Source organism: Protopterus annectens, chromosome 2.part1 (assembly GCF_019279795.1).
Source record: "Protopterus annectens isolate FY-2018-M chromosome 2.part1, PAN1.0, whole genome shotgun sequence".
NCBI classification, from domain to species: domain Eukaryota; kingdom Metazoa; phylum Chordata; order Ceratodontiformes; family Protopteridae; genus Protopterus; species Protopterus annectens.
In genome coordinates, this window is record NC_056729.1 from 620,661,661 (window position 1) to 620,686,245 (window position 24,585).

General features: G+C 36.9%; 1 protein-coding gene across 1 annotated transcript in view; it reads left to right on the forward strand.

Annotated features, from left to right (window-relative positions):
- Positions 1-24,585, forward strand: part of LOC122794883 (extracellular calcium-sensing receptor-like) — a 207,700-nt gene that overhangs the window by 166,319 nt on the left and 16,796 nt on the right. Inside the window, 1 exon segment of the mRNA XM_044063483.1 lies at positions 13,837-13,960. Within this exon segment, the coding sequence (XP_043919418.1) occupies positions 13,837-13,960 (124 nt within the window).

A 24,585-nucleotide genomic window follows, 5' to 3' on the forward strand; every position in this document is an offset into this window, starting at 1 on the left:
AATAGTAAGCACTTTCAGGTTGTTACCCTTCTTCAGACAACTAAGTGCAAATACAGAGACTCATTTAAACTCCTGTTAGCCAATCAATACTCAATATTGAATCTGCCTTTTCTTTAGGGTGAGTTTAATTGGAACCACCTCATTGAGACTTGGATATATGTGTGCTGTCAATTCTACAATCCATCTAGTTTCCTCACATTCTGTTCTGTTCACTATATCACCCCCTCTGTTCCCTTTTGATATAAGCCTGATGGCCATGAACTTAAAATTATGGCCTTGAAATGCAAGCGTGTGTCTATAAAGTGCATTATGTTCATTTTTCAGCCTTATGGCTGATAAATTATTAAAGATTCTAGTTTTAAGCATGCAATTCATTTTACCTCTATAGTAACACATACAGAGTTGGCATGTTGCTAGGTAGATCACATTCATAGTTCTACAATTGGCATTCACATCAAATGGATACCGTTTACCAGTACTGGGGTGAACAGAATTGGTGTCTGGATTAATATAACTGCAAGCCTTGCAAGAGCCACAGGGCCTGGTTCCTTTCCTCAAAGTTATGTGTTTATGGACCTCTTTGCCTTCATTATTTAACAAATCTTTCAAATGTTTGTTTCTCCTGAAGCCAAAATATTGTACTGCCCCAGCAAATTCACTCATTTCCTCATCAGAAGCTAAAATCTTCCAGTTGTTTCTAATTATGTCACAAACCCCATGTATATTATTACTATAAGTAAGCATAAGTCTCAGACCTTTGTACTGTGGCCGCCTGTCTTTAGTTTCTGGATTATCACCTTCCCTTTGTTTAAGCCAAGGGCTCATCCTATCTTGTCTGTGTGTCTTCTGTCTTCCAAAAATCTGTCTCACCTTTTGCCTACTATAACCCCTCTCTACAAAATTGTCTTCTAATTGTGTTGTTTTTATTTCAAAGTCCTCATCCTCAGTACATAGCCTGGAGACTCTACCTAACTGTCCTTTAACTATGTTGTTAAAAGTATACTGGGGGTGCATACTATCCCATTCTAGTAAACTGTTTTGCCAGCATTCTTTTCTAAAAAGTGTGGTTTTAAAACCCCCATTATCCTGTATTAACCTTATATCCAGGAAATCGATCTCTGTTTTGGAAAAGTTCATAGAAAATTTAAGAAAGGTGGTGGATGACTCTAAATAACTGACAAAACTAACCAACTCTGTTTCCTCCCCTACCCACTACCATATTTTGGTGTGAATGCCAATTGTAGAACTATGAATGTGATTTACCTAGCAACATGCCAACTCTGTATGTGTTACTATAGAGATAAAACAAATTGCATGCTTAAAACTAGAATCTTGAATCATTTATCAGCCATAATGCTGAAGAATGAACATAATGTACTTTTTAGACACACGCTTGCATTTCATGGCCATCATTTTAAATTCATGATCATCAGGCTTATATCAAAAGGGAACAGAGGGGGTGATATAGTGAACAGAACAGAATGCGAAGAAACTAGATGGATTGTAGAACTGATAGCACACAGATATCCAGGCCTCAATGAGGTGGTTCCAATTAAACCCGCCCTAAAGAAAAGGTGGATTCAATATTGAGTATTGATTGGCTAACAGGAGTTTAAACGAGTCTATGTATTTGCACTTAGTTGTCTGAAGAAGGGTAGCAACCCAAAAGTTCTTACTATTTGGAAATTTTATTTGTTTTAGTTTTTTGTTTTTGACTACTGTTCACTTGTTCCAGTGTTGAATAAATACTTCTTCATATCTGGTAGTAACTGTTTCATTTTATTCTGTGGACTTGCATTTCGTGTGAGCAGTTTACCTTCAGTGAGGTTCATTGTTTATTTTTGGAGAGATAAAACACAAAAGGAACCACAAACTCCAGTAATACAGCTTCCAAAATTCACTGAAACTTTAACAATCCACAAGTACAGTTAAATGCTTTTGTCTACACCTGTAGTCATCATCAAAACCATTGATAAGAGAAAAAAATCTTGTTAAAAATATTCAAGAAGTGACACACCTCCAAAGTGCTCCAATCGGCATTTTATGTGAAAAAGGCCAGGAAGCCTTCTAAAATAACTGTAAAGGGCCTTACAGAGCACTCACTATTAAAAGTAAAACTGAAACCTATTTGAAGCATAAAATAAAATAAAATAAAAATGCAATATAATCCACTAATTTACAAAATATATATGAACATAAACAGTAAATCATAGTTTAGTAACGTTTTTTCAACTCTCCGGTGAGAGATACTAATAAAGTATGACAGATGCTAACAGACTATGATTTTCTGATTACCATAAGCCTTTTTTCTTCCCTCATTTTATACTGCAGTTATTGCTTGAAATAGACTAACTCATCTTTAATGTCTCTGCAAAATGACTACAATGTCTGCAGATATTAAATGATTGTTGTATAGTTTGTATCAATTTTTAACAGTGTTTTTATATTATCACTAATCTGTTACAAGTATTTAAACTGCAAATGCTTTTGTTTTATTTTTGAATATTGCAAAATTATTTTTCCTAAAATGCTTTGTAACTGTTTGTAGCTTTTCTCTCCAGGTCTCAGCTAAAAATGGGCTTCTGCCCCATTAGACTTTCCTGGTAATCAAACATCAATAAATAAATAAATACATTTAATTTAATTTGTGTCCGTGGTTTTGGCAGTAGCTATTTGTCTGGAACAGGCCCTCTTTGAAGATCTTGATATCCTCTAGGGAGTTTATGATGGCACAAAGTTTGCAGTCATCTGCAAACTTGGTCATTCACAAACCATTAACATTAGCTTTGACCTCTGAAAAGTAAAGGCCAAAGAGGAGTGAGTGACCCATGGACTGAACCTTGGAGTACACCCCTAGTGACAGACCTTTTGAAGGAGGTACAGTCCACTTCTACCTCCTGGGTTCTATTTATGAGACAATCTGCTATCCAACAAATTACATAGGGTTTGAATTTTAGCTAGAAGAGTTTAATACTACAGCTCTTACATCTGTTCTGTAGTTTTAAATTCCTGTTTTTAAGTCACTACTTTAACAGCAGTGCTTCCTTATTTTTCCTTTAAGGACCTCCGCCATACATGCATACATTTGACCCACTGTCACAAGTGAATATAATGTTAAAAAATATGCTTGACCCCCCCCCCACCCAACCATTCCATCTTGTAATCATCATTTTTGTAAACCTCTCTCCATATACTGATACTGATCTCTTTGTTGTATGAAATCCTATCAGCCTACTTCATGCCTGTAAAAATCACATATCCTTCACAACTGTCTCTATATTATTGCCTATGCTAGTTACACCCCATTCAAGGGAACAGTGTCAAATAAAGTAAATTCTAAAACTGGTCGGGCATTTACTGAAGATTATTAAGGGTACGAACTATGAACAAGCTGCTTCCTATAGTTCATGTTTTCAGTATCTCAGTCTTCAATTGCCCCCTGTTTGATTCTAAGCATATTACTTAACAAGACAGTCTTCTTGGATTTGCCCTGAAAAGAGACACAAGTATAGCAGACTTGCCTGATTAGTAACGCAGTAAAAAATACTGCACATATACACCAGTTAAATCCTTTAACACTATTCAACAGGCTTGCATATAATATTCCCCTGCTTCTAACCAGCATTTAGAAAGGACTACAGGTCAAAATAGCCAATAAGGGGAATGGCATATATCATAGTACTTTTTAACAGTGCACTTCTGGAAGACCACCATCATTAAGGAAAAAGAAATCACTTAAATGCAGTATAGGCTGTCTATTTTAATTGAATATTTTAAAGCGATCCTAACATGACTGACTAAGTTAAATCAGGATATGTACTTGATATTCAAAAATCTTGTAGGAGTGTCAGGACTGAAAGGGGATAAAGTATGATGAACTTCCAATATAAAAAGTTGTGATATCAGCTAGTCCAAGATAAGAAAGGACCCATCACTGCAGCTATCATAACATAACTTTGTTTTCTTTACTTTCATGCTGGCCTAAAATCCTTAGACTGACTGTTGAGCTTGGTTCTCCTAATCTTCAGAACTGTTGACAAATATTACACTTTTATTGTAATATAAAGACTTCAACCTGGATTTCGGCCTTTGTTAGATACCTGTTAATATCTGTGATAATTCCAGGACCAGTCATAGGAGAGGCCTCAGACATATTTCATCCATTGCCTTCTCCTGATATTCTTATGTCCACTGAGGTCATGATAGTGATGCTTTCGTCTAGTAGATCTGCTTATTCTGAAGTGCATGAATATTTTCTTCTAAAGGCAATAGCCATAAGCTTTCAGTCACAGCAGGAGGAAGCATGAGATAGGTATTGATTTTCCAGTTTCTTAACTTAAGGATTGCAGCTTGCAAATATCTTATCAACTAAAAATAGAAAAAAAATCACACTTGTCACTGAAGTTAAAATCAGGATCACTGAATATGAAATCAGCAACTATTTTAAACTTTGGGCACTCCTCTTTGTCTCAGACATCCAGTTATGATGGCTCTAACATAAATGTGAAAAAGCTTTCATCTGATACTGTAGTTTGCAAACTGTACACTCAATAGAAAGCCAATGCACATAGGTTCATAGGTACATATGTGTTTACTAATCTACCAACCACAAGGGCCTTTTTACGCCTAGCCATGCATTCCAAATCTCTGACAAGTTCTGATACTCCCTAAATGGCCCATCTCAATACTGGAAGATTGTCAAATTCCAGTAATAACAGCCACACAAGTAAAAAAACGCACTCTTCAAAGCTACGAATACAGCATCCATGGGGCCAGATGACATCCCAGGCTGTGTACTACATGAACTACAATATGAATTGGCACCTCACCTAAGTGTCATGTTTAATCATAGCCTCACCTCAGGTTTCATACCCACTGAGTGGCGCAGAACTACAGTTATCCCACTCCACAAGGGGGGCTCCACCTTGGATCCCGGAAACTACTTTCCCATCAGTCTGACAAGCCTTATCTGCAAGACCATAGAGCGTATTATCATGGAACTTATAAACAAAGACATTGGCAACCTTCAAACACTGGACCCCACCCAGTTTGGGTTCGTGAAGGGCCGATCTTGTCTCCTGAACCTGATTGACTTCTTTGAATCAGTCTCCAGAGCCATGGACAAGGGTAAGGTGGTCCACACCGCCTATCTAGACCTTGCCAAGGCCTTTGACACCATCCCCCACTCTGGAATCATAGATAAACTTACTAAGCTGGGCATTAATCCCTACATCACCCAATGGGTTGCTAACTGGCTTACTGATAGAATACACACTGTAAAAGTAGCTGTCTCCAATTCCAGCTCCAGACAAGTGATAAGTGGAGTACCTCAGGGTTCAGTCCTGGGACCGCTCTTGTTTGGCATCTACTGCTCTGAAGTACAGGCCAACACTAAGGGACTCTGGCTAACAAAGTTCGCAGATGACTAAAAACTGGGAGCCATTATTGAATCCCCAAATAATGTGGATACTCTACAAAAGGGCCTTACAGAAACAGATGCTTGGTGCCAGAGCCATGGGCTCAAGCTCAATGTCAAGAAATGTATAGTTATCCCCTCTGGGAAAAAACATGTATCTGTGAATTACCATATAGGTGGCAGGACACTAAACACCGAAAGTGTGATAAGAGACTTAGGGACACAGGTGGACAGTGGTCTCACCTTTGATAACCACATCACCACAACAGTCAGGAAATCCTTCTATGTGGCACACCTCATCACTAAGGGCTTTTCATCCAGCAAAATGGAGGTCATTGTCCCACTGTACTCATCCTTCATTAGACCCATTATAGAATACAATGCCCCGTTTGGTATGTACCTCTCATGACATCTGCAACAACTGGAAAGGCTGCCGAAATACCTCACTAAAAGAATCACAGGTCTAAAGCAGATGCCCTACGCTGACCGCCTTAAAAAACTCCAGCTATACTCTGTCTCATATCGTCTACTCAGAGGCGATCTCTGCTTAACATACAAGGCCATGTCAAACCCAGAGCTGTTGGACATCTACACTTAAAGAAATCCCAATCCCTCAGAGCCACACACTCCAGGGATCTAAACCTTGTCATCACAATAAACAAAACATGCTGGAGGGATAGGTTCCTGACCCAGAGACTCCCCAGACTCTGGAATAGATTGCCCATACATGTCAAGCAGAGTGCCTCTTTGGCCCTCTTCAAAAGGAACCTTGACGATTGGATGAGAGAAAGGAAATTCACCCCAGGGATCACGTCAGTCACCCTGATAGACAGGGGTCCAGGGAAGTAAACAGTGTGGGAAGAAATAGCCAGGGAATTGTTATGGCTAGGCTTATATAGGCCCTAGGGCTGATAGCCTAGTACCAACCTATGAACCTATAGAGGCTTGGGAGATGAAACATTTACAAGCTGCGGCCTTGGAGATGAACCATTCACAGATTGCCTGTGTCCATTAGAGACATAGTTGCCAAACCAGGGATGGATTTCCTATTCCCCATCCAATTTTCCAAGTTGCACTTGAATTGGGTTAGGGAGGAGCTCTGCTTCACATGGATGGGGAGTCTGTTCCAGAGACAGGGTAATCTCTGAGATACATACCAGTCTCTCCAGCAGGTTCTATTTACTGTATATCACAGGCAAGGTTCAGGTCCTTAAAACTGGTAATTCTGGTGCTGTTTGTTTTGTGGATATGCAGGAGGTCCAACAGAGTGGGGTCTGACAATGCCCTGTATGTCAGGCATATATCTCCCCTCAAAACCCTGTAAGAGACAGAATACAGGGATAGAGCTTTAAGGTGTTCAGCATAAGACATTTTACTTAAGTCCTGTATTCTTTTAGTGAAGAACCTCTGTGGACGTTCCAATTGTTGGCTATTCCTGGATAGGTACATACCAAAGGGGGCATTGTACTCAATGATAGATCTGATGATTGCAGAATACAGTGGAACAATGACTTCCTTGAATGTAAATACTATACCTTTGTTTATAAGTTACGCAACACAGAATGATTTTCTCACTACTGTAGACACGTGATGGTCAAAGGCTAGATTACTATCTATGTGTGTCCCTAAATCCATGACTACTGGGTCATCTCTAAGGGGTGTGTTACCAATATGATAGTTACCAGGGTGGATGATTTCCTGAAGGATACTATTGCGCATTTCTAACATTTAGTTTTAGTCCATTGCTCTGACACCAGTTGTTTATCTTTATCAGCCCCTCCTGGAGAAGATTTGTGTCAGTCTGGGATTCAGCGACAGCTCATAATTTGCAATCATCTGCAAATTTAGTCGCCAGAGACCACTGACATTGGCCTTGACTTCAGAGAAGTAAATGCCAAAAAGGAGCGGTCCAAGGACTGATCCCTGAGGACTCCACTTGTGACTGGCCTCTCCAGTTTTAACTTCCTGGGTCATGTCTGTGAGCCAGTTGGCTATCCACCAGGTGACATAAGAGTTTGTACCTAACCTCGTGAGTTTGTCAGCAATGCCTGAGTGGGGTAGACTAGATTCTGTTTTAGCACACACAGTTTAATGTATTTGCTGCATCCCTTAAGGATTATAAGTCAGTCGTTGCCAGGCATAAGATACAATCATAGAGAAAATCATTCTAAGTGTGTACCTTTAACTCCAAGTGGGTGTGGCTTCAGTCTTTAAAAAAATGAAGTTATCACCTTACAGTTCTACCAAATACTAACTGACAGAGGTCATATATCAATACAGTTGTGTTTGCCATCATGTATGCTTCAAGATAAAATATTCTGATATCTTGTATGTAGCATGGTTTTGGAATTATTAATGCAAATATGAACAGGCAATATTTGATGCCTAGAGGCACAGTAGGAGGTAACTGCAGAAATGCCTGGAGACGTCACTCGGCTGTAATGAGTTGGTAGCATGTATCATCATGCTCAGTCAAATAATATGGTCTGAATATAACAAAAAGAACCATGACTCATTTATATTTAATAATTACTAAGGTGTAGGAAATATACATCTTGCTTGTATATATTAATAGATTACAGTCGAATACACCAATATATCTTAGCAAATTTACCATTTTGTTCCTACATAAAGGGGTGTCCAGACTGAGGGAAGGATATAGTGATGAATGACATATGCTGCAATGTCTTGGAAATTGGAAAGCAGGACTTTGGTAAAATTACAGTACATTAACGGGAAGATAGACAAAGGGGATAGTCAGCTAAAAAGAAGTACTTGCTTTTTCCTCCTCCAAACTGATTCAGAGGCTTGAATTAATTCCAATTATCAGTTCAATGCAGCATTTACTCCATGGCTTTGATATTTTGAGTTCATGCTTTCTTACTGCCTTCATTCAGAATCAGTTTCCTCATTAAGACTCGACAGAATCTCTAGCTGGTTATATGCCTACTAGAAGATATGATGATGAGCAAAATAAATGTAGTATTTGTCACTCCCAGTATAGACCACACCTCATAGATGTGGCCTAGCCTACTACCACCTATCCTGCAGAAACTGGAGTCCATCTTGTGGAAGAAGGAAGTGTGTGAATTACACATGCACAATCTATGATATTGTTTGTACTGGATAGACCGTCAGCACTCCTAAAGAAAGAGTTTCAGAACATTTTAGAAATTAAAAAAAAAAAAAAAAAAGACAGTTTTCTGTATATGCTTGTGTGTTAGCAACAAAAAAACACTTCATAAAGTTTATGTTCTTTGTTGTGAAACAAATTAAAACAGATGAGAGAGTTGGAGATGTTAATACAGCTTTAGAAAGGAATAAATTGATATTGCAGATTAATACCAATGCTTTAGTTGCACCAGATAGAAAAGATGCTTATAACTGCTAACTGGAAATCTTGCCATTTCAGATACGTGGCATTTTTGAAGAAGTAACAGCAGTACTTAATTAAGGATATATCTTATCTTGACCATGCTATTTTTTTTCTTTATTCATTTATTAACTAAGTGGACTTGTCATCCTATTCCAAGATAAGTTTATAAGCAGACAGCAGGAGTTGTTATGAAATATATTAAAGCCCCTTACTTCTGGGAACTTTTCAAGGCAGAGTGGTTAGAGAGATGGATTTATAATTCAGGATATAGTGCATATATTTGCATTTTATAGATGTCATTGTTCTACTCTGAAAATGTAAATGGATTTAAAAGAAGTGTCTCAGCAGGTTAGACACTGCTATCATTTATTCTGGCTTAAATTAAGTAATTTCATTAAAACATGCATTAAGAAATAGAAGATTATGACATTTTATTGGTGATGGCCCTCAACAGCTGGATCTATGTGTTTATAATGTCTTTATTTTCTCAGTAATCCCTACTGCCATCAGTCTAGAAACTGAACAATAATGGAAAGTGAACAGTTGCGGTAGTTACATTCATGCACTCCTCCAATACTGCACAAACCACTAAACCAAGAAAAGCACAGTCCTGTTCAATCCAAATGACCACAAGCGGACAATTGCTTAGCGCTTTCATTCACTTTTAATTTGTATAAAAGTATTTTATGAATGTTTATTATTAACACCATTCACAATTGTTTTTAAAAATGTTTTAAGTTTATGAGCAATTTGTATAAAATTTGTACTTGATTTGTAAGCAAGTTATGTCATTTCCTGTCAAGTAATTGTTTTAGGTATAAAAGGAAGTTTGGGTAGGGCATTTTTTGTTTCTGAGGAAGTTCACAAATTAAAAGTGAATGAAAGCGCTAAGCAATTGTCCGCTTGTGGTCATTTGGATTGAACAGGACTGTGCTTTTTTTGGTTTAGTGGTCTGTGCAATATTGGAGGAGTTCAAGAGTGCTGTTTAGTGTTTTCACTATTTTCAGTTCCTGAGCTTTTCCAAATGGCAGAGGAGTCTTCTAGTCAAGAAAGTCTTTTAAACTTAACTGTCTACCTGATTCCTGAGAATGAGGATAATGGTTCTCGTTCAGTTGTTGTGAAAGATTTCCTTAACATAATGGCAAAATTGTGAAAGATACCTTGGATCAGCACGCCAGGAAGCAGTCGAACAAGCTTGATGGTAATGGTGCAAGATCCACATGCAGTGGCGTATTACAACAACCCGGTGAAACAAGCAAGTTTGTCATGAACAGGGAAGAAGAAACCGTTACAAATGGGTGAAGCGGACCAGTTCAGGGTAACATTTGGGATTATCTTTGTAAAGGGAATGTTAACCCGTTTAGTACTGTAACAGTTGTTGGAGACAACAATAATGTAAATAATACGCTTAACGAAAGCTTTTACATGAACTCCATAAATTGTAAAAAAGCAATTTTTGACTTAGAAAAACACTTGTACAAACATGTGGCTCTTGATTTAGAAATTCAATATTTAAGTGAATGCATAACGTGGAAAATAGTGCCACAAGGGTTACGGACTGCCAAATTTCCAAATTGTGTTGTTCTGGGAGATGAACTGAGTAAGATTTTGATTGACTTATATAATGAGACTGGTTTAAAAATTATGGGTATTTTGGTATTGCACTACACCAAGGAACTGAATAAAATAAAAGAGAATATTAGAAATGTGGATGAAAAAATTAAAGGTTATGGCTGTTTCAAAGAATTTCTGGAACTCTACAGTGGCTTAGAGGCCAAAGTAGAAAGACATAGAGCCACAATTATTTCAAGAAAACAGTAGAAACTGAAAAGAGATATAAACTCTTACAGGTCAAATCAAGCATATATCGCGTTTGACAACACACAAGTCATACGTAATATAAATGACAGAGATTTGGTTACTGAGCAAGGAGGCACTCAACTGACTGGTAACAATGACAACAGGGTCCCAGTATCAACACCTGGAAGAAATTCAGAAAGTACACCAACAACTAGTAGTAATAATAATGGGAAAGATGAGTTTATATCCAAAGACTCATTAGTGGTGGACAAAAATACAATTGACAATGACAATAGACTAAGCTACGCACAAGCAGCTTGTATTGAAAACACCTATAATGGTTGCGATGATGGCCCTTTTATGATGAAAGGGCAAGGAAAGAAAAGGACTACCAAGTGGTACAATACAACACAATACAGAGGAAAAGGGAAAGGGAAGAACAGAAAAAAGTGGTAAATGAAGAGACCACTGAGAGATACAGTTTGGATATAGTTAATTTATCAGATATCAACTTGTCTGTAGAATTGAAAAATGTGTTAAAGAAAGGATTTTCATTCATTCCTTCAGTAAAAATGAACATCGGAAAACTATTGGTCAATTTTAGATTATACCTAAAAAAATTAAACCTTAGTTACATCATGCAGGACATTTTGAAGACTACAGATATGAATTTAGGTAATACACTTTCCAAACCTAGTACATTTAACCCTCCCTTACAAACCACATTACACACTTTTTTATCCATATGTGAAGAAGAATTTAGAAAAATAAATAATGACAATTTTTCTGATAATCTTACTATTAAAGAACATCAGGCTCTGAAAGATATAAGTAACAACAGTAAAATTAGAACAATGAGAGCAGACAAAGGAGGAAAAATTGTTATAATGAATACATCAGATTATGAAAAGGCTATAGAAAATATGCTTAATGATAAAGCTGTTTATCAGCGGGTCAACAGTGGAGAGATGAAAAAGAGTTACAATAAGATAGATGTAACACTTTTTCACATGTTTAGTCAAGGAGAGTTAGACAATGACAACTATTCCTTTGTACAAGTAGAACATCCGAAGGTAGCTACACTATTTGGGATTCCCAAAATTCAAACAGATAGTAGAAACCCTCCATTTAGACCAATTATTTCAGCAAAGAATTCCAAAACTGGGTGTATTTCTATTTGGTTAGATCAAATATTAAATTCTGTTGTTCAAAAATCTAGATAATATTTAAGAGATTCTTGGCATCTGTTAGAAATTTTAAGAAACTACAAAATACCAGAAGAGACAATTTATTTTGGTACTCTAGATGTCAAGTCTCTTTATACTTATATTGAACAAGAAGCAGGTATAGAATATCTCAGAATATATTTGGTAAATCACATTGACTTTACTGGAGTAAAAATAGACACTATATGTGACATGATGGAGTTGGTACTAGCAAATAACTACTTTAAATTCAATAAGGTTTTTTATAAACAAATATCTAATGTAGCTATGGGGGCAAGGGTTGCACCATCCTTTGCAAACTTGGTTATGGCAAATTGGGAAAGTAAATTTCTTAAGCAGCATCCGAGTTTTGAAAAAAGTGCAAATATATTATAGATTTATAGACAATTTGTTTTTCATTTGGAAAGGAAACCAAGAAGAATTCACAAGTTTGGTACAGGATTTAAACACAACAACAGCATTTTTAGAATTCAAACTAAGTGGTTTCAGTGAGTCTATAAACTATTTGGATTTGAATATAAGAATAGATAAAGAGAAAAACAAATTTGTAAGTAAGATCTATAGGAAACCAGTGTTTGCCAACCAATATTTGCATAGGGATAGCGCCCACCCACAACACATGAAAAAGGGAGTTGTAAAAGGGCAGATCATTCATTTAAGTATGCTGACATCAGAAGATGATACATATATGGAAGAAGTGCAGTTCTTAAGGGGCCTTTTCATTTCCAGAGGATATGACACTAAATGGATAAAACAGGTAGAAAAGGAAGTATTGTCCTTGAGAAGTGGGGTAGCATCTCCCATGTTACATTCTACGGATATTTTGGTAGGACCAACACAATGTATGAAGTTGAAGGACACAATGGAGTCAAAATATAATATCAATAGGGATTACATGATAGCTTTTCCACTTCCAATAGTCAATGGAATATGGTATTTCAAAAGTATTATAGAAAATAACTGGACAATTATTTTAGGCAACAAAGATTTGGCGGACAGACTAGGATTTAAACCCAAGTTTACATACAAGAAAGTTTCAAATATTAAATCTGTGCTAGAAATGGGAAATAAAGACACTGCCAATTCAGTAATGTTAAGAAGTAGTAATAAAAAAGGCACTTATGCTTGTCATAATTGTAAACAATGCAGGTTTATAACTAATTCTTCATTTGTTACTCTTAGTCACTATAATATCACTTTTTGGGCAAAAGACTACTATAATTGTAATAGTGAACAGGTAGTATATATAGCAACATGTTTGTCCTGTGAAAGTTATTATATAGGAAAAACAATAAGAAATTTGAAGTGAAGAATATATGAGCATAACTTGGCAATTAAAAAGAAAGACAAGACCAACTCATTAGCTAGACATGCGTTAACATATACAGACTTTAAAAAGTTTGTATTTTTTTGTATTAGAAAAATTAGAAAAAGAATCTTTAAATGGGGATATTAACAACATATTAGAGTGCAAAGAGGCATTTTGGCAGTTGTATTTAGGTGCAGATAGTGCACCCGGTCTCAATGAGACTATAACTATAAAATGTTTTTTAAAATATAAACACTGATTTAGTATAAAAGTCTTTTATGAATGTTTATTATTAACACCATTCACAATTGTTTTTAAAAATGTTTTAAGTGTATGAACAATTTGTATAAAATATGTACTTGATTTGTAAGCAAGTTATGTCATTTCCTGTCAAGTAATTGTTTTAGATATAAAAGGAAGTTGGGTAGGACATTTTTTTGTTTCTGAGGAAGTTCACAAATTAAAAGTGAATGGTAGTTTCAGTCAGTATTGGGGTACATCTTATGGAGTTCCTGAATGTCTGGTTTTACTGACTATATTTTTAATTTTCATAATTCTCTAGTGATTTAGTAAAGTATGATTTGTATCACAGAAATGTTAGAGTTAAACAAATGCATACTAATTAAAGAGATCTGCAGAATGGGAAGAAGTACTTGTAATCACCTGTATTTGCATTTTAACTCTTGTTTTGCTCAAAATTCCCCTTCAGGTTCCAAGTTCAGTTTGTAGTGAAAGCTGCCTTGCAGGATACATGAAGACCACCAGAAAGGGCCAGCCAATATGTTGCTTTGATTGCACTCCATGTTCCACTGGAAAAATAACAAATGTTACAGGTAAGTATTTTTATAAATGTATAACAGTAGTTGTGAAGTAGGTGCCTGTTTTTCTGTATTTCATCTTATAATTTAAGGCCAACAGTAAAAAATGAGGAAACTTTACTTAACCACTTCCATAGCATATTTGATAAGGCACATGTTTTATAAATAAAGATGCACATGGATTGAAAATGATTGAAAATAAAAATAGCACAAAATCAGACAGTCACACATTCAATACTAATTAAAAAGTGCACAACAGTTTGCTGATGAAAATGCTTTGTGAGGAGAGTACAGAGGTAAATAGCTTTCCAAGTGTGTGTTTTGCTTTTGGACTAATTTATACATCTGACAATTTCATGTTAGACTTAAGTTTTGATTAGTGATCAGACATTTGTTGCGGCAACCAGGCAAGGCCATTGTGCCTTATTATATATGCCCCCAAGCTTTAGTTTGTAATTATTTAATTTATTTATTTATTTTACCCTAGCTGCTTGCTGACTATTAACCATCCCTTGATTGTTTGGCCCATCTTTTATCCTTAGAGGTAATCATGGCAAGCCATCACACTGGCACCCGTCACCGTGTTCTGTTTGATGGCATAAGGCCCCTTGGAACTTTATACATATGACATTTGCACTTGATTGCTCCACAGGTTATTTATTATAGATTCCTCCAGTGTAGTCATGTACCTCCTCTACACAGTACCTGAAGGCTATTACACTGTGCAGCTTGGCAGAGCCACACAAATGTCAGTGGCCCACATACTGTCTACTGCAAATTCACTTCACCACAGGAGTCAGTTTTGCAGCAGAACAGACTGCCTTACTCTTTTTGGATGTGCAAACTATCATCAACTGACCACAGTTACTATCACTACATAGTTCCTGCAATGCCAGGGCTACTAATTGAATTCAGATAATCTGGGGTATTTCTGTATGTTTCTAGAATCCCTTTTGCCTAGACTTATTCTTCAGCAATGAAAAAGCATGAGATGGTTATACTTGTGAACAGCTATAGCATATTCTTATTAAGAGCAAGATACTCTACTGCATATAAATAACAATGCAGTTCCATTGTGTTAATAACCATGGGAAGATTGTACAATCCTGTCTGTCTTTTAAGGGAAAATCCATCTTTTCAGCCTGATGGTTTTCTAGTAAAGGGCCCATTAAAAAATAACAGCTATTAAAATATGCATGCAGTGTTATTAAAATTATTCAGTGAAACTGCAGGCAGTTTACATTACTATTCTAACAGGATCTCTAAGGTACAGTTTAAATAAATGACAATGTACAGTACACACTGCAGCCTAACTTAAAATGGACATGAAATAGCTGATGAATGTTCTCTGCACTGGACGTATGCAGTGCAAGTATCCACAGCAAAATGGTGAAACCATCCAGAATTTTTTTTTCAGGAAAAGAAACATTTTCATCTGAAGTGCAATGTTTTGGCAAAACATTTTTTTTTAATGTAACGTGATAAGAAATCCTAATTGATGTCACAATACTATGTCAGCACTCAAAATGCTGAGTGCCAAAATGCAGAAAAAAAGACCAAAAATCCTAGAGAAGAGTGAATCTCCAAAATCACTCCTCCTTTAAACTTCTTTTTTTAGGGAGCTTGCCTCCCTGCACCCTCGATATGGGGAGCAAGCCCCCCACAACCCCCAGACTTATGTATAAAAACTCCAATATCACCATACCTTTGAGAAAAGGGAATATTCTGAGAAATGGCCATCTTGGACATGGTATATGTAAGTCTGTTTTTCAGCCATTCAGTATGTATCTCTTACCATCTAGTGTACGCTGTTCCCTTCTACACCAACCTTCAGCGATCTTTACTAACAAAAACTAAATAATGCTATAGTGTGATAGCTAAATTCATCATTAAAAAGATTTGCTAAATCTCACCACTTCATAGCTTTAAAACCATTAAACTAGCGAGAACTTCCACATTATTTCTTTATCACCCAGTTATAAGTTGTTGATAATCTAATCTCATCTACAAGCCACAAAACTGTCCAGCAGTCAAAGGCTTAGTGGAGCCTTAAGCCCTTGCTTGATCACTATGCTCCATGGACAAGTCTCTATTAACCATAACTAAAATTCACAACTCTGATGATCTATCCTTATGGTCACATTATGTCTCCAAAATCTGGAATTCTATCTGTACCACCATCAGACAACAAGCCGACCTATACAGATTCAAATATTTGCTAAAACAATACTTTAAGAATACTTGGCTTTGCTCTTGCATCTCACTAGACTAGACTACTTTTGCCTTTACACAACTACATTACCCCTATATACCCCAATAAAGCAAATTCTCAATGTAAATTCCTGAGTGTCTTCTATCCCTTTGCCCTTACTACCCCTTTGATTATCTCTGTTTACCCCTGACGAGTTTTCCCTTCAGCACAATTCTAACTCACACTCACCACCTTCCTTATCTGCCACAACTTCACTACAACTTTTTTCTTCACATCTCCTAACAAATATACATGCCACTCTCATTTTCTAACCTCACCTCTGCTTTCTATTCATGCCTCTCACAGCTCTTCTCTCTATCTCTGTCATTTCCTCTACCACTAAATGTAAAATAGTAATTTAACATTTCAAGCCTCACTGTGTATGCCAGTCTGTCATGTAGTAACATGTAATGACTAGGTTTTACTTACTGAAGTATCTGTCTGGTATAACTGCCTCTCAGTTATTGTATGTTAATATTTTAATTTTAAGGTTTACATTTTTCTGTGTTGTATAAAACTGCCTATTTTGTAACTGGAGCTTTTCTCCCAGAACCTCAACTGAAAAGGAGTTACCAAAGCTTAGTTGGACTACTCTAGTCAACTAAAAGAATGCATGAATGAATAAACGAATTAACAAATAAATAAATAATATGCATGCATATGTATATAGATATATATGTACATGCAGAAATAGTCTCAGTGTGTGGAAAAGCAACATCAGGCCTTTAATACCCATAGGCAAACAAAATAATGTAGAAAGGGCAAAGCAGTTATCATCATTTGCAGAGGTGAGGTAGGGATCTGGGTCTGTCAGGAAATGCATTGGATCAACTACCACCTTGGCTACAAGTCTGCTCTGTAATGCCTCATTAGCAAAATGCGTCTCTTTGCCTGTCACCATGTAGATTCACCTTTCTTGGCACAACTTGAGCTCATATTGTTATTGTTTCTGAATCCTTACAGTTTACCCGAGGAACAAACCTGATAAACATTGTGAAGATTCCTACATGATGCCATGCACAATAATTTGCAGCTAACATCCTGCATATGCAAGAAGCCCATGATTGTAGGTGTAAGGGAATTGCCATATCAACTCTAACGATCTGAAGATGGAGTCACTGTTGAGTATGTAGTCTCAGAAACAAACAGAGGGTTGGAGGACTCCATGTTTCACACCTCAAAGTGTCATTGGAAGCATAATAATGCAGTGCCTATATTTTATTATTGTACCATCTATCACTCAAATGAGATTTTATTTGGTGCCTCTTGTGTGAAGAATGGGACCCATGAAAACTGATTTGTGTGCCAGTTCTCTCCCATTTTCCTGAGATCCTTGAAGGTGAGGCACTGGAGAAGGTGGATGGTAATGTTCCGTTTACAGCACCAGAGGTGGTGTGAGGAGGAGTACAATGTTTTTCTTGACATCTCCCATAAGCAGTACAAGAGGCTTCTGCAGGGGGGCTGTATTGGGTCATAGTATGAGGCTGATGCTTATAATAATCTGACCAAGGCTGTCACTTATGCCACTGATATACCTTTCACAGGGAACAGTGCCTTTGCCACTACAGTGATGAATTGATGCAAGTCTGACTTATTCGGCCAATGGGAGGATGAAGCTAGGGTGCAGTCATCTCCTCTATATTGTAGTATACCATCTTTTAGTTAAACAAATAACCTGCCAGTGCATGTAAATTAATTTTATTATTGTGCCTTGTTTGTGTCTCTAGCTCCTCCAGAGATAGAAAGGAACAGCAGGTTGCATAGGAGCATACTAAAGCACCTAATCTGCAACTAATCTGCAGCAACTGGAAAGGCTGCAGAAATACCTCACTAAAAGAATCACAGGCCTAAAGCAGATGCCCTACGCTGACCGCCTTAAAAAACTCCAGCTATACTATGTCGCATATCGTCTACCCAGAGGTGATCTCTGCTTAACATACAAGGCCATGTCAAACCCAGGGCTGTAGGACATGCTACACTTAAAGAAATACCAATCCCTCAGAGCCACACACTCCAGGGATCTGAACATTGTCATCACAATAAACAAAACATGCTGGAGGGATAGGTTCCTGACCCAGAGACTCCCCAGACTCTGGAATAGACTGCCCATACATGTCAAGCAGAGCGCCTCTTTGGCCCTCTTCAAAAGGTACCTTGACGATTGGATGGGAGAAAGGAAATTCACCCTGGGGGTCATGTTAGTCGTCCTGCTAGACAGGGGTCCAGGGAAGTAAAAAGTGTGGGGAAAATAGCCATGGAATTGTTATGGCTAGGCTTGTATAGGCCCTAGGAACTATAGCCTAGTACCAGTCTATGAACCTATGAACCTATGAACCTAAGTAAGCCCTGGGGTAGGTATCCTACTGTTGTGAAATATGTCATTTTTTGCACAGTAACTGTTATAGCAAGACAAGAATGTATATCTATTATGCATCAGTAATACATCTGCCCCTACTGGCATGCCTTAAAGAAATTAGTATAGCTATGCAATGTTAGATATGTGCTTCTGCATGCTTCCCCATAAATAGATAGACAAGTAGCTCACAAAGTTAAGTCTATATGCACAGAGATAGTTAGGATGGCTATGGATTCAGTTTTCCACAAAACACAAGTAAGTACTATCATCATGACAGAGAATAGCTTTCATCTCACAATATCAACACACCACTTCCGGGTCCATATACACAGCATCCATAAGCATTAGATGGTCAGGCATTTCACAATCTGCAGTAGAAGTATCTCTTCTTTGTACATGACCTGTGGTTGACATGCTTATTGTGTGATCAGTATGTTTCTTATGTATATGTACAGTTGTATTATTATCAAAACTGAAATAGTACCACTGGCCACAGGTATAGATGTGTTGTCTTATTTATTTATTTATTGCTTTTGTTGAGTGGGTTAAACCAGCTAGGCTGAAGTGACCCCTTTTCAGTGGAGGCCTGGGAAGAAAAGCATGAGTTACAAAATAGGCAACTTTATACAAGAGAGAAAAATACAAAGCTTAAAATTTTGATAACTAACTCCTACATGTGAGAATGGCTTTCATACCTCTCAACTCTACAGGTTTTCGCAGAATGCCAAGAATTTTTGGCTTATAGTTTTGGTCTGTTCCTCGTAAAATGTATGGCTTTCTGGCAAATCACTGGGATGATCTTAAATAAATAATTACATACATTTGAGTTTCAGATTTCAAATCCTTAAGAAATATATATGAAAAAAACTCCTGTTACTCTAGCAACTTTCTGTTATTAAGAGCAATATTTAAAACATGACCCTATTTTTGGCCCTTTGTCCCCCTATTTTGTCAGGCTTTGTCCAGATTTCTTGCACAAGAAGTTAAGAGGTATGCTTTTGGTTAGTCTTTGCCTCTCCCATATGTTATAATCATACACATAAGATGATGATATACCTATGAAAATCCAGCCATTACAGATTGTTTTGCTTTAGTGGATTAGTACCACCATAATATGCATAATATATTCATTCATTCATTCATAAGATTCATTGGATTCATTAGATTCATTAGATCAGTATCTGAAAAGCCAGTCCCAATAATTTGGGGAAATTAAACTATATACACATAACATCCCAATGACTGTAACCACAAATTAATTCCAAGAAGAAAAAAACTGTGACAGGATCCAATCTTTGAATAAAACCACTTGTTTATTGACTAGTAAAAACAACAGGTTGTTGAGCGCTTTCAATTACAAAATGTAGGTTTCATCAGAACAACCAGTAATCAATTAAACACACTTATATACCTTAATTTCCCGCCCTTTATATCAATTAGTCACTTGGACAATCCCATAAACATAGAAAACCAACCATGAATATTAAAAGGAACTTACCCTATTATATAAATTTCTTCTTATTGAATACATGAATACATAAAATAACAATGTACTGTATTATTGTGCTGGCTTCCCCACAATTCAAGCATTTCCATTCTATACCTAAAGGGAATATCCAGCTATTCTATATTCAAAATTGATTACTATGAATTGTACAGTTTATATATACATGTAAATAGTTTCAACATTATAATCTATATACTAAATAAACTTCATTCTATAATTGTCTTAAAATTGTCTTAAAAATTACCTTAAAAATAACACAGACTGCTTTGTCAACTGTGACTAAATCCTAATAAGAGGTTTGGTGGGACTGTATTCTTCAACCTGTTGTTTTTACTAGTCAATAAACAAGTGGTTTTATTCAAAGATTGGATCCTGTCACAGTTTTTTTCCTCTTGGAATTAATTTGTGGTTACAGTCATTGGGATAGTGTTTGGATTCCTTGAAGTGTTTGTTTGTGGTATATACACATAACACACAACAATGTATATAGAGTATCTTGCTTGGGTTTCTGTCCTTTCTATCCAATCAGACTAAAGACTTGCAGCATGGTCTGTAAGTATGAAAAATGGGTTAAGGAGATACTTTATATAAGAGGAAATATATTAATATTAAGATGACTGAATGCAAGTATGTATAATATTAAGTAATGGGCAAAGAGAAATATGAAGCATGTGGGTTTTGTGTAAATTTCAGAGGTCATATGCTATCTCAGTAGATTGGTTGTTCAGGGTTGGACCTGCACCAAAAATCATCATACCATGGTTTATCCTACAGAAGAATTCAGATGCAGCTGCATTTTATGCTATATATAATAATGAATGTGGTATCACTACATGCAGAGGAGGAACTATGTTTTAAAAGAAGGCAGGATCTGAATGAGCTATGTAATGCTTGACAATAAGAGGATATATTAAAAGTGATGTATAATGTTTGCAGCTATAGTTGTGTTGGCACTGTTTGTAAGCTATATGGTTTACAACTGAGATTGTGCTGCTATGAATTATTTTCATTTATATAAATGTAAAATTGTCTGCATCGCACATAATAATTTAATAAAGATGTTTCTTGTAAAATATATATATATATATATATATATATATGCAGAAAAGGAACAAGGTTTAAAAGAAGGCAAAAATTGAATGAGCTATGTAACGGTTGACTGGCAATGACTGGATATATTATAAGTGATGTATAATGTTTGCAGCTACAGTTGTCAGCAGGGTTTGTAATGTATAATGTTTGCAACTGAAATTATGTTGGGATGGTATATTTTCATTTATATAAATGTAAGATTGCCTATGTCATATGTGATAATTTAATAAAGATGTTTCTTGTTTAAAAAAAGGCATTTAGGAGCTATCTGTGTCTATTAATGTCAGCGATGCAACAGGCAGCACACTTATCTTTGGTGTAGAAGGCTGTGGGTTCTCTTCCCAGCTAGGAAGATTGATAACTGACAATGCAGTGCAACATAAGGGGTGTGCTTTGCATCAGATGAGATGTTAAACTGAGGCCCCATCTACCTGAGTTGGTGGTATCTCAGGTTGGTGTAAAAGATCCCATGGCACCTGTTGAAAAGAATAGAGGAAGTTTCCTGATGCTCTAGCTAAATTTCCTTTACTAGTATATATACCACCTCAGGTCTCCCTGAAAAGAGGCTACTGACCTGGTCAACAAAGGATAAATAAATTGCCAGTACAGGGGTCAGTCCTGTAGTAAATTTTCTGTTTTCCATCAATAGATTCAACCTGAGATTGAATATGGGCAGGGACAAACATTGTTTAATGTGGATGGGGAGTCTGTTCCAGAGTATTGGTATCCTCTGTACGATATACCTGTCCCTCCAAACCATTCTGTTGATGATTCAGAAGAGGTGTAGATCAGAAGACCAAGTATTCTGATGACATTGGAGATGTTGTGCAGTAAATCCATCAGTAATGGGTTGAAGGATGCCTTGTATGCCAGATGCAGGTCGCATCTTAGCAGTCGGTAGGATACTGAGTACAGTGATAGGGCTTTGAGTTGGTTCATGAGGGGCATGTTGTTTAGGCCTTGTGGGTATTCCAGTTTTTGCATGTGTCTGGACAGATACATGCCAAAAGTGGCATTATACTCAATGATTGGTATAATAAGGGCTGAGTAAAGGTGTACTGAGTAAAGTATACACAGATATTTTACATATGGAGAAATAGACAGAGAGAGAGAAAGAGTGACTTTATAGACAGAGAGAGAGAAAGAGTGACTTTATTAAGAGGTTTCCTAAATCCTAGATACATTCTGTCTTTCTGGGCTTGACTTGAGTACTATCAGCTACTTCAGGCAGAGTTCTGGTTCCCTTCCTTGTGATTCAGCTAGACTTACAAAAACATTACCAATAAACAAATGCTTAATTTAAAATTAGTAATATCTAATTATGTCGGCAAAGAACGAACACAAAAGCAGACTTGTAGAAAAGATGCAGTGAAAACCTTCAGTGAATATAATATAACTTAATAGGTTTTGTTTTTTAGACTGAGTGCCTGACACATTTATCACATAGCACTGTGGAAGGACTAATATGAAAGATCCTGGTGCTCAGGTTTAATGATAAGAGAATAACAACAAAAGGGAGTAGTCTCAAAGCCATGGCCTATACTATTGTAAAACATCAGCTTTGAAAGTTAAGACCAAAGTTAGTTCACAAGTCAAAACATCTCTGACTAATTGCACTGGAGCTATAGAGAAATATTCCATATAGTAATATCACGGAATACATGTAAGTATATCTTGCATTATTTTGACATATTAGCCTTAGAATTCTTTTAGGCCAGATTTCTATAGTGCACAGAATTGTCAGAACCATGTTGATACTGTCACCTATCCCACAAAAATTATACCATGTCCAATTAGAAGAATATCACACAGCACCAAGGAATAAGCCCTCTAAAATTTATGATCCATCTCCAAATTATGAATGCTTCAGGTTGTGGCTACAGTTTTTACTACTTAAAATGGAAGTGTGAGAGGAATGGTGAATCTCTGATAAAGTTCTATGCCACTGTGTAAAGCATATTAGACAGAAAAGTATGTGCTGTATGACTACAGAATTTTTAGTTTTGCAATTAATGGATCTTCCATACCAGAAAAGGATGTGTTTATGCAACTATGGTATAAAATATCAGGAAAATTATTGTATTGTATTGTTAATGTTAGCTAACATGCTGGACTATAGTTTATTAATATACCAATTTTGTTGCAGCAACTTGATTGAAGCACCAGAACATTCTTTACAGTTTCCTTATTCTTTCTTATTCATTTTAGCTGCTCAGCTCTGTTTCTCTCTCTTTCATGCCTTCAACTCCCTTATTGCAATCCATTTGACAGGAGGGAAGAAAATTGCTGCAGTCTCATTTATTACTAGTATTACTCTCCTGCCCCAGCTGAGGTTGTTGTTCCTAACCATGAAAGGAAGCATGGTGCAGAGAGCTAGAATCAGCAGCATTACATTCATTGATCAGTACACTGTTTTTTTTCTAGGCCTTTCCTTCCAGTTTCCTGACAGTATACATCATAGGCTGGGCAGTCAATGAAACATGGCCGAGGAGAATGTGCCTGCCCCAGGCCCTACAAATACTGCAGCTCTTGCCTTCCAGACACTTGACATTGCAATCTCCCTGAACCTTGGCCTCAAGGGATCAATGAAGGATCTGTCAACCCAGCATGCTTCTTCCTCCAAGGAAGCTTCATCAGATGCCTGAGTAACTAGTCAGTCCCAGGTTGTTTATGCTGTAGTCTGGGCTTCATCCATGTATGCCCCTAGGCCAGCACTCTAATAGACTGTTTATTTGCCACAAGAAAATAAATGTTAGGATTTTTTTCTACTCTCAAAAAATTACCTAGAATTCATCCCATTCTTGTAACATTTCTCATGGATAACTGTCTACCAAACACCAATGAACAGTATCATTTCTCATGGATAACTGTCTACCAGATACCAATGAACAGAAATGTCAAGGTCTTTCATTATAAAGAATACAAATATTACAGTTTACAGAGTGCTTGCTTAATTGAAACTTTGTAGCAGAATCACTCATCTTCTCTTGCTCTTAGGGCATGTGATTCAATTTCCAGTAACATGCTATTACCCTTTCTGGTCTTATGGTGCAGCGGTTAGCGTTGCCTCACAGCAAGAGATTCTCTGCTTTGATTCTTGGCTGGAGCACTTTCTTTGTGGCATCTACATGTCCTGCCTGTGGTCAAGTGAACTTTAAAGACATATAGGTAGGTTTGCGAGTATGTGGGTGTGTGCCTTTTGTGAAGGTTGGGTGCCAGGCTGTCAACTCGACACCATAAAAATCCACTGCCAATGAATAGCAGACCGGTAATCCACTGTGGCGACCCCTAACCGGGAAAAGGCGAAAGACCCTTTTTGGTCTTATAATCGGCACATAATTCAAACAGAATACAAATTGTAGAGAATAAAATCAGTGGATTTGTACTGCTAGCACTGCTTATTTCTTATTTTTTTATTGACATTCAAAGTGCTA